This window comes from Aquarana catesbeiana, linkage group LG08, assembly GCF_042186555.1.
Source record: "Aquarana catesbeiana isolate 2022-GZ linkage group LG08, ASM4218655v1, whole genome shotgun sequence".
In the NCBI taxonomy this organism is placed as follows: Eukaryota; Metazoa; Chordata; class Amphibia; order Anura; family Ranidae; genus Aquarana; species Aquarana catesbeiana.
The window spans coordinates 295,183,075-295,197,735 of NC_133331.1; the positions used below are offsets into that span (position 1 = coordinate 295,183,075).

The window sequence follows — 14,661 nt, forward strand, 5'->3', positions numbered from 1 at the left end:
ATTATATGGTGCAGGAATATCTAGGGGCAAGAGCAGACTTGGAGACCTTTCCAACAAAGCATCCACTGGGTCTTGAGGATGGGCCACTGGCTTAATATGCAATCGAGCTACTGGCCTTTCTGAATGCACATTTAGTGCTGCTGGAGGGCTTTGTAATGGATCATAGAGTGTGCCTGTCCACAGACTCCGTTGATAGGCTCACCTTCATAAAAATTAATCAGTCTTGGATCAGCAGCTATCAAGCACCTGATGCTGATGTAACTGATTGAATTTGCTATGAATCTGGGATACCTTGAAGACTGCCTATGCTGACTATCCTATTCCTCCTCAATCTAGAAGATGTTAGCTTCCAAAAATATTTTTGGTTTAGGGCACCACCACCACCCAAGGGTCAATTTTTCTGCCCCTGTTTAACAGGGGCATGTCATTACAATTTTTGATATAATATTTCACAGCAGGGCCCGTTTCTGCGCCCGACAAGAGTATCTGTGAGGGGTTACAGTGTTCTGGCACCACCAAACCTAAGGCCCAATTTTTTTGCAGAGTATATAGGGCAGGCCATAATGGATATAGACTGCTGTTCAGAGTATATAGTGTCTGGGAGACCTCCACGCCATTTTTTTTATTTTGGTGCAGGGTTCCCCTTAATATCCATACCAGACCTGAAGGGCCTGGTATGGCTTTTGAGGGGGACATCCATGCCATTTTTTTTGGCATTTTTGGCGTGGGGTTCCCCTTAATATTCATACCAGACCCAAAGGGCCTGGTAATGGACCGGGGGGGAACCCACGCCTTTTTTTTCAATAATTTTTATCTATATTGCCGGGATCCGACAATACATTATACCTGCAAGCAGTTTTAAATGAAAGATTTTCCTTTAGAAATGTAATTTTGCTGCGGTATTGTTATAAACATGGGAAAGATGCGCTACTTTACAGGCATACTAAGGAGACCCCCAGGTATGATATTTAAAGGAATGTTTCATTTTTATTGTTTCACTTTAATTATTATTAAAATCACTGCTCCCGAAAAAACAGACGTTTTAAAAAACTTTTTTTTGCATTGATACATGTCCCCTGGGGCAGGACCCGGGTCCCCAAACACTTTTTATGACAATAACTTGCATATAAGCCTTTAAAATGAGCACTTTTGATTTTTCATGTTCGTGTCCCATAGACTTTAACGGTGTTCGCATAAATTTGCTGCCTGTTCGCAAGTTCTGGTGCGACCCGAAGCGGGGGGGGGGGGTTTGGCTCATCCCTAATTGCTAATTGTAGGCACTTTTGGCTGTAGACAGGACCCCTTGTGTCCAAAAGAATATATTTTTGATGGTAGATTAAGAGGCTTTTATTGAAATTAAAGGGAAAGGAAAAGGGAAAGCCTCTACAGAAACGTGTTGGATTGATGTACTTTTCTCTACTCTCAATAAACCTTTCTTAATCTACCATCAAAATTGTATTCTTTCAGACACTGGCCGCTCTTTCTTTCCTAATATTCCAAGTAAAGTCACACTGTGGCAGGACCTTGCAATGTCACACCTTTCAGTGGTCATAAAGCTATGGCTGATTGGTTTATATTATATAGGGTACAGCAGTTAGGACTGTATAGAATCAGGACTATGTATAGAATCAGGACTATACAACAGAGAATATAGTGCAGGGGTCAGAAGTATGTAATGTACAACATAGAGTATATAGTGCAGGAGTCAGGAGTATGTAATGTACAACATAGAGTATATAGTTCAGGGGTCAGAAGTATGTAATGGACAACAAAGAGCATATAGTGCAGGGGTCAGGACTTATAATATTGGTGGCTTAATGTTTACTGGAGACAAGCTGCAGAGGTCCCACACCGCTGCCTCCCATCTCCTGAGACTGCACTCAGTGACTTGGGTCTGAGACTATACAGGGGTCAGGACCAATGGCGGAAATACCAGGGTCACAAAGGTTGCACTTGCGACTCAGCCCTGGCATTCTTCCACGGTGGGGGCCCAAGAGCCTGGACTGTGGCTCCCCAGCGGAATTGCTGGCTGCAGTGCTCTGAGCTGAGAGTATCTCTCACATACAGCCCAGAGCCAGCACTGACGGACCACCGCCCCGAGCACGGACTGGAGAGGAGAGAGAGCTGGATCTGCTCCTCCTCCCGCCCCCTCTCCTCTTGTCTGCACTGCCCACACTCCAGTCCCCAGCAGTGCCGTGCCTCAGGGGATGTTTGAGGAAGACTGAAGCCCAGCAGCCGGATGAAGAAAGGTGCCGACAGTAAGTGCCTGAGCCTCCATCCAGGGGTGAGCTCACTCACCATCCATCCACTGTGAGTGAAGTCTCCCTCCCTTTTCTTTCCTGTCTCTGAGAGAGTGCACTAAGGTGACTGTGACTCTGATGTAAGAGGGACTTTAATGAGCAGAGACCCCCTCACATCAGAGTTCCTCTTTACACCAAAGTCCACAACATTTACATCACCCCCCTTAAATCAGGGTTCGCAGAGCACCCTGTGATAGACTCACCCAGGACAGAGGCTTTTGGAGGGGACTGAATGCTAGCCTCTTGCCTACCGACTATGGGCCCTGGTTTGTTTCAGCTCCCCATGTCCCTCTTATTTCTAAGTGACCCTGTGTCTATTAAGGGCACAGGGTGACCAAGAAAATGGGACAGTAATAATTATCCACAATATCTCCCAGGAAATATACAAAGACTATTCTTGGTTTATTTGATTCTGAACTATATATGTTAATAGAAAGAGCTGATCACATTGGCCGCTGTACAATGTAGGAGACGGATAGTCTGCTACTGGCGGTCTTCTGCTATTGTGTGAAGGTGTCCTGTGTTTATACTTATGATAATGTGTATTGTAGTTTGTGAGCTAGGAGACGACAAGTCTGACCTGGAAGAAGACCTCCGAGTCATCCAAGGGGTAATTAACGTCATGTTTATAGTATATGTCTGTTGTTGTAATTATATTCCTGTGTGTAGTTTGTATTGTTAGGGTAATATGATCAGGAGGGGGGGAATGTCCTTCTCAAGTATGTAAAAGCCTATATTCTTGTTCAAATAAACAGTTCCAGCTTTGCAGCCAAACGAGTCCTGCCTAGTTCTTTGTTGTAATATGCGGCTATAATATCTATATTCAGACTAAGGGAAGTGGTATATGACGGAAGCACTCAAGCAGAGTGTGGGATGTTCCCCTTTACATTCCACATTGTACATTACATACTCCTGACCCCTGCACTATATACTCTGTTGTACATTACATACTCCTGACCCCTGCACTATATACTCTATGTTGTACATTACATACTCCTGACCCCTGCACTATATACTCTGTTGTACATTACATACTCCTGACCCCTGCACTATATACTCTATGTTGTACATTACATACTCCTGACCCCTGCACTATATACTCTATGTTGTACATTGCATACTTCTGACCCCTGCACTATATACTCTATGTTGTACATTACATACTCCTGACCCCTGCACTATATACTCTATGTTGTACATTACATACTCCTGACCCCTGCACTATATACTCTGTTGTACATTACATACTCCTGACCCCTGCATTATATACTCCATGTTGTACATTACACAGTCCTGACCAGAGGCATAACTAGAGCCTTTAAGGCCCTGGTGCAAAAAAGTCATGAAGGGCCCCCCCATTGATCCTGGGGCCCTTTACTCCTATTGTGGGGCCCTTTATTACAGACTCGCAGTGGGACCCTTCCACATGTTCTGCAGTAACCCCCTTCCTGCCATCTTGGGTAGTGTTGCCTCTTCTTCAACCAAACACCAAAACTATAGTGGCGAATAGCAATTTTTTTTCCTGTAGTATACACTATATATAGATTTTGTGATTACATTTCTAATCATATGAATTTAATCACAAGAGTCGCCCCTTAGAGTCCGCAGAGCCCCCCCTTACATCAGAGTCCGCAGAGCCCCCCTTATATCAGAGTCCACAGTGATCTCCCTTACAGTGTTAGTGGAAATTCTGCGTATTCAGATGTAAAAGGGAACTATGTGGACTCTGATGTAAGGGGGGACTCTTGTGAATAAATCTATATGAATAAAAATGTAATCTCAAAATTTATATACTGTATAGTGTATACTACAAAAAAATTGCCATGCACCGCTAAAGTGTTGGTGTTTGGCTTGAAGAAAAGACAACACTACCCAAGATGGCAGGAAGGGGGCCCACTGCAGAACATGCGAAAGGGTTCTGCTGCAAGACTGTAATAAAAGACCCCAGGATCAATGGGTGGGGTGGGGGGGTTAGGGGGGCCTTCATGGTTCAGGGCCTTAAAAGCTCTACTTATGCCTCTGGTCAGGAGTATGTAATGTACAATATAAGAGTATATAGTGTAAGGGTCAGAACTCATAATATTGGTAGTCCGCAATCAGTGGCGGATGAAATGATTACATGAGACAAGTTGCAGAGGTCCCACACCGCTGCCTCCCATCTCCTGAGACTGCACTCAGTGACTTGGGTCTGAGACTATACAGACATATCCCTCCACCCGGCACAGCCAGCAAACAACAGAGCAAGTAACCCCGGGAGAATTACTCTGCCAGAGATCTTACTAGACCCGGGCATGGGGCAGAAGACCCAAGGTACATACCCCAGGTGCCTAGGCAGAGAAACATCATTCACTGCCAGCTGAACCCCAGAATCTCCATAAATCCAGTCTAGATACATAAATTGTGTCTGCAGCACAGAGAAGGAAGATTATCCGAGAGAAATACAGGAATACAGGACGGGGAACACAGCTCAGGAAAGTGACCAGGGGATTACAGGCTGATATCACCCAGTCCCCACCCTACTCTGGACCAATCAGAGAGCAGTATGGGTGGAGGAATGTATTTAGTGTTAATGACCCACCTGTGCTGATCTCTGTAGGAGTGTCCTCCTCTATAAATGTCCCCGTTATTCCATCCTCCTCCATAGACTGCTGATCATCCCTCACATACGTCTCTTCTTCTTCTGATTTAACCTCAACTTTTATATCTATCAGATTTTCACCCTAAACCAAGAGAATTAGAGAAAGTATAATCTGCAACTTAGAAGCTGTAATATTGTGACATTACATAAAAAATATTCACACATCATCTCCATCAGTCTATGTTCCAGATGCTCCGTCCCACCAACCTTGTAATAGTGAGGGATGGTGTGATCTTCCTGTGTGGAATCCCGGGAATACAGAGGACGGGGACATCTCTCTGGTGGGTTTCTGTAGCTGGATGACTCCTCCATGGTGTCCTGGTACAGATCTTTGTGTATATCCTCCATCACCCCATCCTCATCATCCTCCTCTTTTATCTCTTCTTTAATCTCAAGTTTAGGATCTCTCAGGTTTCCACTCTGAATATATAATAAAAATGACATCAATGGTAACAATGCAGATAATGTACAGATCCTAATGATACTATCAGTGATTGTTCCTCATCTACCTGATGATGGTGAGGGATGGTGTGACCTTCCTGTGTGGAATCCCGGGAATACAGAGGATAGGGACATCTCTCTGGTGGGTTCCTGGTATTAGGTGGCTCCATCATATCCTTGTGTCCTTCAGAAAACTCATTCATCACTCCATACTCCTCATCCTCCTCTTTATACTCTTCTTTAACAACAATGTTATAATCTTCAAGGTTTCCACTCTAAATATAAAAAAAAAACAAAAAAAAACATTGTAACAAACATGCTTGTGTAGAAATGCTAACCACCAGTGTGATTGCTCCTCATCTACCTGAAGATGATGAGGGATGGTGTGACCTTCCTGTGTGGAATCCCGGGAATACAGAGGACGGGGACATCTCTCTGGTGGGTTCCCATTACTGGATCCATCTGTAGGAAACACACACACTGACTGAATACATTGTTTCTATGTGTTTATCAGATGATGGGGGATCTAGGTGGAGCCTCCGTACTGCTCTCTCCTTTACAATAAAGTCTCCTCTTACCCGGTGATGTGAGGGGCGGCTGATTGTCCATCATGACGTCCTTGTAGAGATCCTTGTGTCGTTCTAAATACTCCCACTCCTCCATGGAGAAATAGACAGTGACATCCTGACACCTTATAGGAACCTGACACACACAATGATACAGTCACCATCCAGACACATCCCTTGGGTTGAACCTTCACAGACATCAGGAATAATTATTATCCCTCAATATACAGTATCTCACAAAAGTAAGTACACCCCTCAGTCACATTTTTGTAAATCTTTTCTTCTATCTTTTCATGTGACAACACTGAAGAAATGACACTTGTCTACAATGTAAAGTAGTGAGTGTACAGCTTGTATAGCAGTGTAAATTTGCTGTCCCCTCAAAATAACTCAACACACAGCCATTAATGTCTAAACCGCTGGCAACAAAAGTCAGTACACCCCTAAGTGAAAATCTCCAAATTGGGCCCAAAGTGTCAATATTTTGTGGGCCACCATTATTTTCCAGCACTGCCTTAACCCTCTTGGGCATGGAGGTCACCAGAGCTTCACATGTTGCCACTGGAGTCCTCTTCCCCTCCTCCATGACGACATCAGATAGAAGAAAAGATTTACACAAATGTGACTGAGGGGTGTACTTACTTTTGTGAGATACTGTAGCTACATAAAGCTTATAAAATAAAAAAGTATGCATTATAAATCTAACGGTAAAAAACAAACAAAGAAACACCCATCCCGTAATATCTTATAATCTATTAGTATAGACTGATCAGGTGAGAAGGTGATTGGTGGGAAAGGTGACACATCTCCAAAATGAAGAGAATGTTTCGGCCCCATAAGTGGGGGATGTTCTGACCCTGAAGGGGTTAATCTGGGTTTCCACACTATATATGTGTGTATCATCATCTGCTGGAGATAAAAGACGTCACAGTGACTATGGAGGAAGAGGACGGACATGACGGGGGGGTTACTGGGTGTAAATAGAAAATAAGATCTTATTACCTCCTCTACTGCCTCTTCCAGCGACGTCTCCTCTCTACTTCCTCATGACTCACCTCTCACCCGGAACTTCCTGTCTGTACCTGACATCACTTCCTGTCTTCCATAGAGACTTCCTGTCTGGGAAGAAGTGAGATCACCACCTTGTGGCCTTCAGAGGAACTGCAGTCCTGAGAACCCTCTCGTAGGGGTTGATTTACTAAAGGCAAATACTGTATACTGTATACTTTGCAAGTGCAGCTTAGCAAATGAGATGAAGCTTGACTTTGCAAAGAAAACCCAATCACATTCAAGGATAATAAAAAAAAAAAAACAGCATTTTTTCTTGCACATGATTGGATGATGGAAATCAGCAGAGCTTTCCCTCTTTTACTTAAAGCGGAGTTCCGCCTGGGAAAAAAAAAATTAAAGGTCACCAGCTACAAATACTGTAGCTGGTGACTTTTACTATAAGGACACTTACCTGTCCAGGGAGCCCGGCACCCGAAGCCGACCCGTCCCTCGGCTCTGGGTGGAGGCGCCGTCATCTTCACTAAGGGAAACAGGAAGTGAAGCCTTGCCTCTTCACAGCCTGTTTCCTACCGCACATGCACGAGTCGCGCTGAGCTTTCTGAATGGTCCCTGCTGTCTTCTAGGACCTGTGTGTCTCCCAGAAGGCAGCAGGGGGACCGGATATAGCGTAGTTTGCAGCACAAAGTGCAGCAATCTTTGTACGGAAGTGGAAGCAGATACCAGGTATCTGCTCCCAATCCCCCCTGAAGGGTGCCAAATGTGGAACCGGAAGGGGTGAGGATGCTGATCAGCGGAAGTTCCATTTCTGAGTGGAACTACGCTTTAAGTGCACAGTTTATTAGCATAGTTGCCAACATTGTAAAAAAAACTTATAGGGACACTTTTTTTGCCGACGGAGTCTTATTATAATTAGGGGGTGGGGCATTTGTTTGTAGACGTGACATATCAGGGAAAATTGGCGTGGTTTCAGCAAACTATTGGGCGTAGCTCAAAGGGGGTGTGGTTAGAGTCTGAGAAGAACGAGGGATGGAGGGAGAAAGAGAGAGGGAGAGAGAGGGATGGAGGGACAGCAGGCCCAGATCCTACACCACATTAGAAATATGTGTATTCCAGAAAATTTAACAATCAGCAGATAAAGATACTCCAAACACGTGGTGTTAGCATCATCCCGGCACCATGGTTGTTATGGTGTCAGGATGAATGAAGCGCATTATTTCTATTATTACATTGTAATATAAAATGAAATCATTCAACTCACCATAATGTAGAATCAGTGTAAATGGAAAATTGTTCCTCTTATGGGATTTTAAAGGGGCACCTACTCATGAGTAATAAGGAGTATGAAAATATAGGTTTGTTGCAATGAGATTAGGTATTTATTAGGGTGTACATCTGGATAGATCTAAGGTACAAAGGGTATACGTACATAGGATACAGGATGCATAATACAAACACGAAAATTGTATAGCAATACAGTATGCAGAGATCCACAATCATAGGACTCCGGTACATATGGAACACACATACGGGGAGTACCCAACGCGTTTCGAGATAAACTCTTCCTTAACCAATTGTACGGTAATATATATTCAAAATCAGCATAGACATCATAAATATCAAAAGAGGTATAACTCTTGTAGTACAGACATATAGTATGCATCTAAGATCAAACTAGAAAAAACAGTGAGGTACTGACCATATAGTATTGCTAGGGGAGCATGTATGTGGGTGCAATAAAAACAATCGAAAGGAGGGGGGTGGAGGGGATAAAACACCACTGAGCCTCAATATATGGCTCGCTCCTAATCCACGTCCAGCAGGCCTAATGTACCCAACCCAGCGGGGCGACCAGAGGGGTATTCCCCAACAGAGGGCGCCAAAGAGCCACCAGTTGAATGGAATGATCGAGGTTGAGCTCCAATCTGTAAGGAGCAAAAGGATAGGGAGAGAGGGTGTTAGAGCAAGGCAACTGGTATGCCTCAAGGAGGGTAGTAGTAAATTGTATGAAGGCCCCAGGTATGGAACCAGACATGTATGTGGATGTGTAAGAAGAGTATAGGGTAGAATACCTGAATGGTGGCCATTGGGGCCTGTACAGGCAGGAGGCTATAGGTCTGTGAGGAGGATCTAGCCAGACGAACAAGTGCAGGAACCCTGTGTAGCAGAGTATGCTGCCCTGGTTTGGTGACACCCAGTCTCCAGAAATCTCTTTGGTGCCACAAGAGGGAAGGTGGATTGGAGGTTGCCGGCTATATGGGGGCAGCGGAGATACGTGCCCAGCCAGGGGTCCAGGCCAGAGGAGGCCTGGAAGGTCCGGCCTGCAAAAATGATAGGGAGGTAGGTAAGAGAGGGGGGGAGACCGAGTGGGGTGGTGGTGTGTCAGCCCGGGGGGAGCACAGGGCAATGCATGAGGCTGGTTACCTAGGTCGTGGTCTGGTATTGGTGAGGCGCGGCGTGCAGAGATGCAGGACGCCATGGAGTGGTAGGATCCGCGTGGCGTAAGAAATAGCGTGGCCGTGCCCGCGATAGGTTGTGAGCGCGGCCAATGGATGGAGAGGTTGATGCCCCCCGGGCCTGGGGCGCGCGCACCGGTCCCCCTGGAGACCGCGGCCGGAGCATGTGTGAGAACCCTGGCGCGGTGACATCTGGCCCCTGGCGTGATGATGTAGAACGCACGGGGCGGGGAACCGAGACCCGCGTCGAAGGCCCGCGATGCAGAGATCAGAGGAGACCGGATCGAGATGTCGATCCGAATCCTCCGGTTATGAGAGGGCTGCCTGCGGCAAACAATGTCGCAGCAGGCGGCCCGCCTGCGCCGAGTGGGGAATGGACCGGCGCCGCACCAGGGGTGGGATGGCTCAGGACGAGGAGGAGGAACGAGCCAGGAGGCCAGTGGTTGGAATGTCAGGAATTTGTACAGGAGAAATGCACAAGAGGAGAAAAAAGGGGGGTAATGATGGTGAAAGGAACTGTGGATAAAAACAAATTAGGCATGTTACTACAGTACGAATATTGGCAAGCCTCAGGCGACACATGTATTGTATACAAACATACAAGTATATACAAGTCCAATAACAATATATATATATACATAAAGTATAGCCCATGGGGTAATGGATGCATGGGGGGGTGTGGGAGAATCCAGGCCAGTGAGATTGGCCCAGAAGGTGGGGGGGGCCCTAGGGGGGATCTTGTCAGGTTCCCACTCTGAGCCCCCTGAAGAAAAACCCTCCAGGAAGGGTCTAAAGGAAATGCACGTATTGAGTCCCGGAGGTTGGGTGGCTCTTAATCTGAAGATCCACCTCTGTTCCAACTGTAGGAGTGTTTTGTTCACATCTCATCCCCGCATACCAAGGTGTACACGATCGAGGATTATGAAGTGGAATTTGGGGCAAATGCCCTCATGTACATTGGTGACATGACGGCCAAGAGGTAAGTTGGGGTTGCAGGTTTGCATGGCTGTGATGTGTCTATAGGCCCTGCGCTAAATCTCCTGGATGGTTTTCCCTATATAGAAACATGTGCATTCACACGTGATCAGGTACACTACCCCACATGTTTTGCAATTAGCGTAATGCCTAGGCCTGAAGCGTTCGCCATTGGGCAAGGTGACATTACTGGAGGTGTTGAGGAACCTGCAGTAATTACATCCACCACACCGAAAGCTGCCTTTGTTTTTGCAGGGGTCCTGTTTGCCCCGCCTTTGAATTCACTGCAGACGAGCTGGTCTCGGAGAGATCCAGCCCATCTGTAAGTGAACACCGGTGCGGGGGGTACAAAAGGGCCGATGGAAGGGTCCATGGTGAGCAAGTGCAAATATTTACATATAACTCTCTTGATTGCCACGTGTTGGTTAGAAAGTCTCATGATGATGGAGATAGGTTTGGACTTGAGTTTTTTGGTCGAGGGATTGTACAGTATGTCACTGTGTGTTCTGGCACACACCCTTCTGTATGCTTTCTTGAGGCATGAGTTGGAATATCCTCTTGCACGTAGGCGTGTTTGTAGGGTCTTGGCTTCTTTTATAAAGGTTGCGTCATCAGTACAGTTCCTTCTAGTGCAAAGGTATTGGCTGTACGGAATGGAGGCAATGAGTGGCTGAGGGTGAAAGCTGCTGGCATGGAGTATAGAGTTGCCTGCAGATGATTTTCTGAATAGGCTTGTGCTGAGGAATCCATCACTGTCCTTGTGAAAGGTGACATCCAGGAAAGTGATTGATTCCTGGTCCCAAGTCATGGTAAATAAAAGGCTGAAGTCATTATCATTGAGTGATTTTAGAAAGGTAGGGAGTAATGATGTTGGTCCGTTCCACACAAGGAGAACATCGTCGATGTAGCGGTACCACAGAACGACGTTCTCCGTGTGTGGAGCGAGGTGGGGGGATTCGTGTATCATGTGTTCCCACTCCCCCCAGGTACAGGTTGGCGTGCGACGGGGCACATGAGGTCCCCATCGCAACGCCCTGCACCTGGAGTTAATGGGAGCCATTGAATGTAAAGTAATTATGCAAGAGAATGAATTCCAGTGCTGCCAACAGAAACTCATTAGTTTTATTGTTGTACTGGCTGTTGAGGGAGAGGATGTGTCACACACAGGAGAGGCCTTTATCGTGCGGTATCGAGCTGTACAGGGCTTCAACATCCACTGCCACGAGTGATGACTCAGGAGGGACTCAGAGGCCATCAATGTTTTGTAAAAGATGCGGTGTGTCCCGGATGTAGCTGGGAAGTCTGAGAACATGGGGGCATAGGTACCCATCTACAAATTAGCTGAGTCTCTCGGTGAGGGAGCCATTGCCCGAGATGATTGGTCTTCCAGGTGGACAAGTGAGACTTTTGTGCACCTTGGGTAGAGAGTAAAATGTGGGGGTGCATGGGTTTTGGATATGTATAAAGTCCTATTCGGCCTTGTTGAGGACGCCTTCACTGTAGGCGTGGTCAATCAAGTTGTAGAACTCCCTGTGGAATCTTTTGATTCTGATTGCAGGTATCTTGCAGTACCAGGCTGGGTTGTCAAGTATCTGGGTGCACATGTTGATATAAAGCTCATTGTCCATCACCACAATATTGCCTCCTTTGTCAGAGGGCTTAATGGTTATTGTGGGGTTGTCCTTGTACTAATGCAGAATCAGTGGGAGCCCTGAGCGTGCCACCTGCCACGTCGCCTGCCACCAGATGCCATCAGGTGCCCCCAACGGAGCCCCTCCTATCATCAGGTGCCCCCCAGCAGCGGAGCCCCTTCTTACATCAGGTGCCACCCAGCAGCGGAGCCACTCCTTACATCAGGTGCCCCCAGCAGCGGAGCCCCTCCTTACATCAGGTGCCCCCAGCAGTGGAGCCCCTCCTTACATGAGTGTCCCCAGCAGCAGAGCCTCTCTTTACATCTGTGTACCTGGTAGCAGAGCCCCTTCTCACATCAATGTCCCCAGCAGCGGAGCCCTCCTTACATCAGCATCCCCAGCAGCGGAGCCCTCCTTCCATCAGGTGCCTCCAGCAGCGGAGCCCCTCCTCACATCAATGTCCCCAGCAGCGGAGCCCCTCCCCACATTAATGTCCCCAGCAGTGGAGCCCCTCCTCACATCAATGTCCCCAGCAGCGGAGCCGGCCTCCTTACATCTGTGTCTCTGGCAGCACAGCCCTACTTTATACTTCTGTCCCCATCATCTGCAGCTACACAGTTCCCGGCTTTCTCATGTGTTCAGTGGAGAGGGGAGGGGCCTCCGGGCCGTGCAACCAATCAGCTTCAGCGTACAAGAGAATTGTCTATTTGTACACTGAAGAGAGAAGCCAATTGGCTGCCCCTCCCCTCTCCACTGAACACACGGGGACTAGTCCACGCGGCGGCAATCTTTTTGTAGCCTGCCGGCCGTTTTTGCCTAAAACTATCCCAATTTTCCCGGGACAAAGGCAAATTGGTCCCTCTCCCGGAGTCCCGCCGAATCAGGGCTGAGTCCCGGAATTCCAGCATCGTGTGCTGGTTGCCATGGTTCCTGCACACTGCGAGCAACACTTGTATGGCATGCCGCATCTCTACCCTCTGCCTCTGACACACACAGACAGTGCAGAGCAGAGTGCACGGAACCCGGCCCTAATCAAAATACATTTGTTCCCTGGTCTGCCTGCATAGAACAACAGTTCCATACTTGGGAGATCCATATGATGTCAGGAGGGAAGAAGGGAGGCATTTGCGATCAGCTACCCATTGGCTGAGCAGGCAGCAGGGGGCAGTGCAGCTGCTTCCTCTACCAATGGGTACACAAAGAGCATTGTCCTTCCCTTCAAATTCTTCCCGCGGGCTTCCTGTGTTAGTGGGTGCGGGGAGAAGCCTGAACAAGAGCTGCATGCAATGAGTGCGACGGTCCTGCAGTGATCCGAGGTGAGTGATCTGCTACTGACTGCACTAAATAATCGCTATCCTCCTTCACTGAGCTCTCTCCACTCCCATCAACACCCTCTCCTTCCCAGTCACTCAGCCCTTCCTCCTGATTCATGGGCATATCTGCACGTAGCACCCTCTGAACCCTGCACTCTGTACGTAGCACCCTATGAACCCTGCACTCTGTACGTAGCACCCTATGAACCCTGCACTCTGTACGTAGCACCCTATGAACCCTGCACTCTGTACGTAGCACCCTCTTAACCCTGCACTCTGTACGTAGCACCCTCTGGACCCTGCACTCTGTATGTAGCACCCTCTGGACCCTGCACTCTGTACGTAGCACCCTCTGAACCCTGCACTCTGTACGTAGCATCCTCTGAACTCTGTACGTAGCACCCTCTGGACTCTGTACGTAGCACCCTCTGAACTCTGTACGTAGCACCATCTGAACCCTGCACTCTGTACGTAGCACCCTATGAACCCTGCACTCTGTACGTAGCACCCTATGAACCCTGCACTCTGTACGTAGCACCCTATGAACCCTGCACTCTGTACGTAGCACCCTATGAACCCTGCACTCTGTACGTAGCACCCTCTTAACCCTGCACTCTGTATGTAGCACCCTCTGGACCCTGCACTCTGTACGTAGCACCCTCTGAACCCTGCACTCTGTACGTAGCATCCTCTGAACTCTGTACGTAGCACCCTCTGGACCCTGCACTCTGTACGTAGCACCCTCTGAACTCTGTACGTAGCACCCTCTGAACTCTGTACGTAGCACCATCTGAACCCTGCACTCTGTACGTAGCACCCTTTTGACCCTGCACTCTGTACGTAGCACCCTCTGAACGCTGTATGTAGCACCCTCTGAACTCTGCAGGTAGCACCCTCTGAACCCTGCACTCTGTACGTAGCACCCTCTGGACCCTGCACTCTGTACATAGCACCTTCTGAACTCTGCAGGTAGTACCCTCTGAATCCTGCACTCTGTACGTAGCACCCTCTGAACGCTGTATGTAGCACCCTCTGAACTCTGTACGTAGCACCATCTGAACCCTGCACTCTGTACGTAGCACCCTCTGGACCCTGCACTCTGTACATAGCACCTTCTGAACTCTGCAGGTAGTACCCTCTGAATCCTGCACTCTGTACGTAGCACCCTCTGGACCCTGCACTCTGTATGTAGTACCCTTTGAACGCTGCAGGCAGCACTCTCTAAACCCTGCACTCTGTACGTAGCACCCTCTGAACTCTGCAGGTAGCACCCTCTGAACCCTGCACTCTGTACGTAGCACCCTCTGAACCCTGCACTCTGTATGTAGCACCC

At 47.8% G+C, this 14,661-nt stretch overlaps 1 protein-coding gene across 1 annotated transcript; it reads right to left on the minus strand.

Annotated features, from left to right (window-relative positions):
- Window positions 1–4,816: 4,816 nt before the first annotated feature.
- LOC141106819 (uncharacterized) lies at window positions 4,817–11,351 on the minus strand. The gene is made up of 5 exons (XM_073597747.1): window positions 10,902–11,351; window positions 5,744–5,863; window positions 5,448–5,654; window positions 5,146–5,358; window positions 4,817–5,020 (listed from the first exon to the last, which is right to left on the minus strand). The coding sequence occupies exons 1-5, from the start codon at window positions 11,349–11,351 to the stop codon at window positions 4,817–4,819; spliced, it is 1,194 nt and encodes a 397-aa protein (XP_073453848.1).
- Between the last annotated feature and the right edge of the window lie 3,310 nt (window positions 11,352–14,661).

What these genes read in the sequence shown, in the direction of transcription:
- LOC141106819 (XM_073597747.1), bottom strand. Translation starts at nt 11,351, where the DNA reads ATGATACACGAATCCCCCCACCTCGCTCCACACACGGAGAACGTCGTT. An exon ending in TCAAGAAAGCATACAGAAGG is followed by an intron (nt 5,864 to 10,901) that starts GTGTGTGCCAGA and finishes CAATGTATTCAG; the next exon opens with TCAGTGTGTGTGTTTCCTAC. An exon ending in CCATCCCTCACCATCATCAG is followed by an intron (nt 5,359 to 5,447) that starts GTAGATGAGGAA and finishes TTATATATTCAG; the next exon opens with AGTGGAAACCTGAGAGATCC.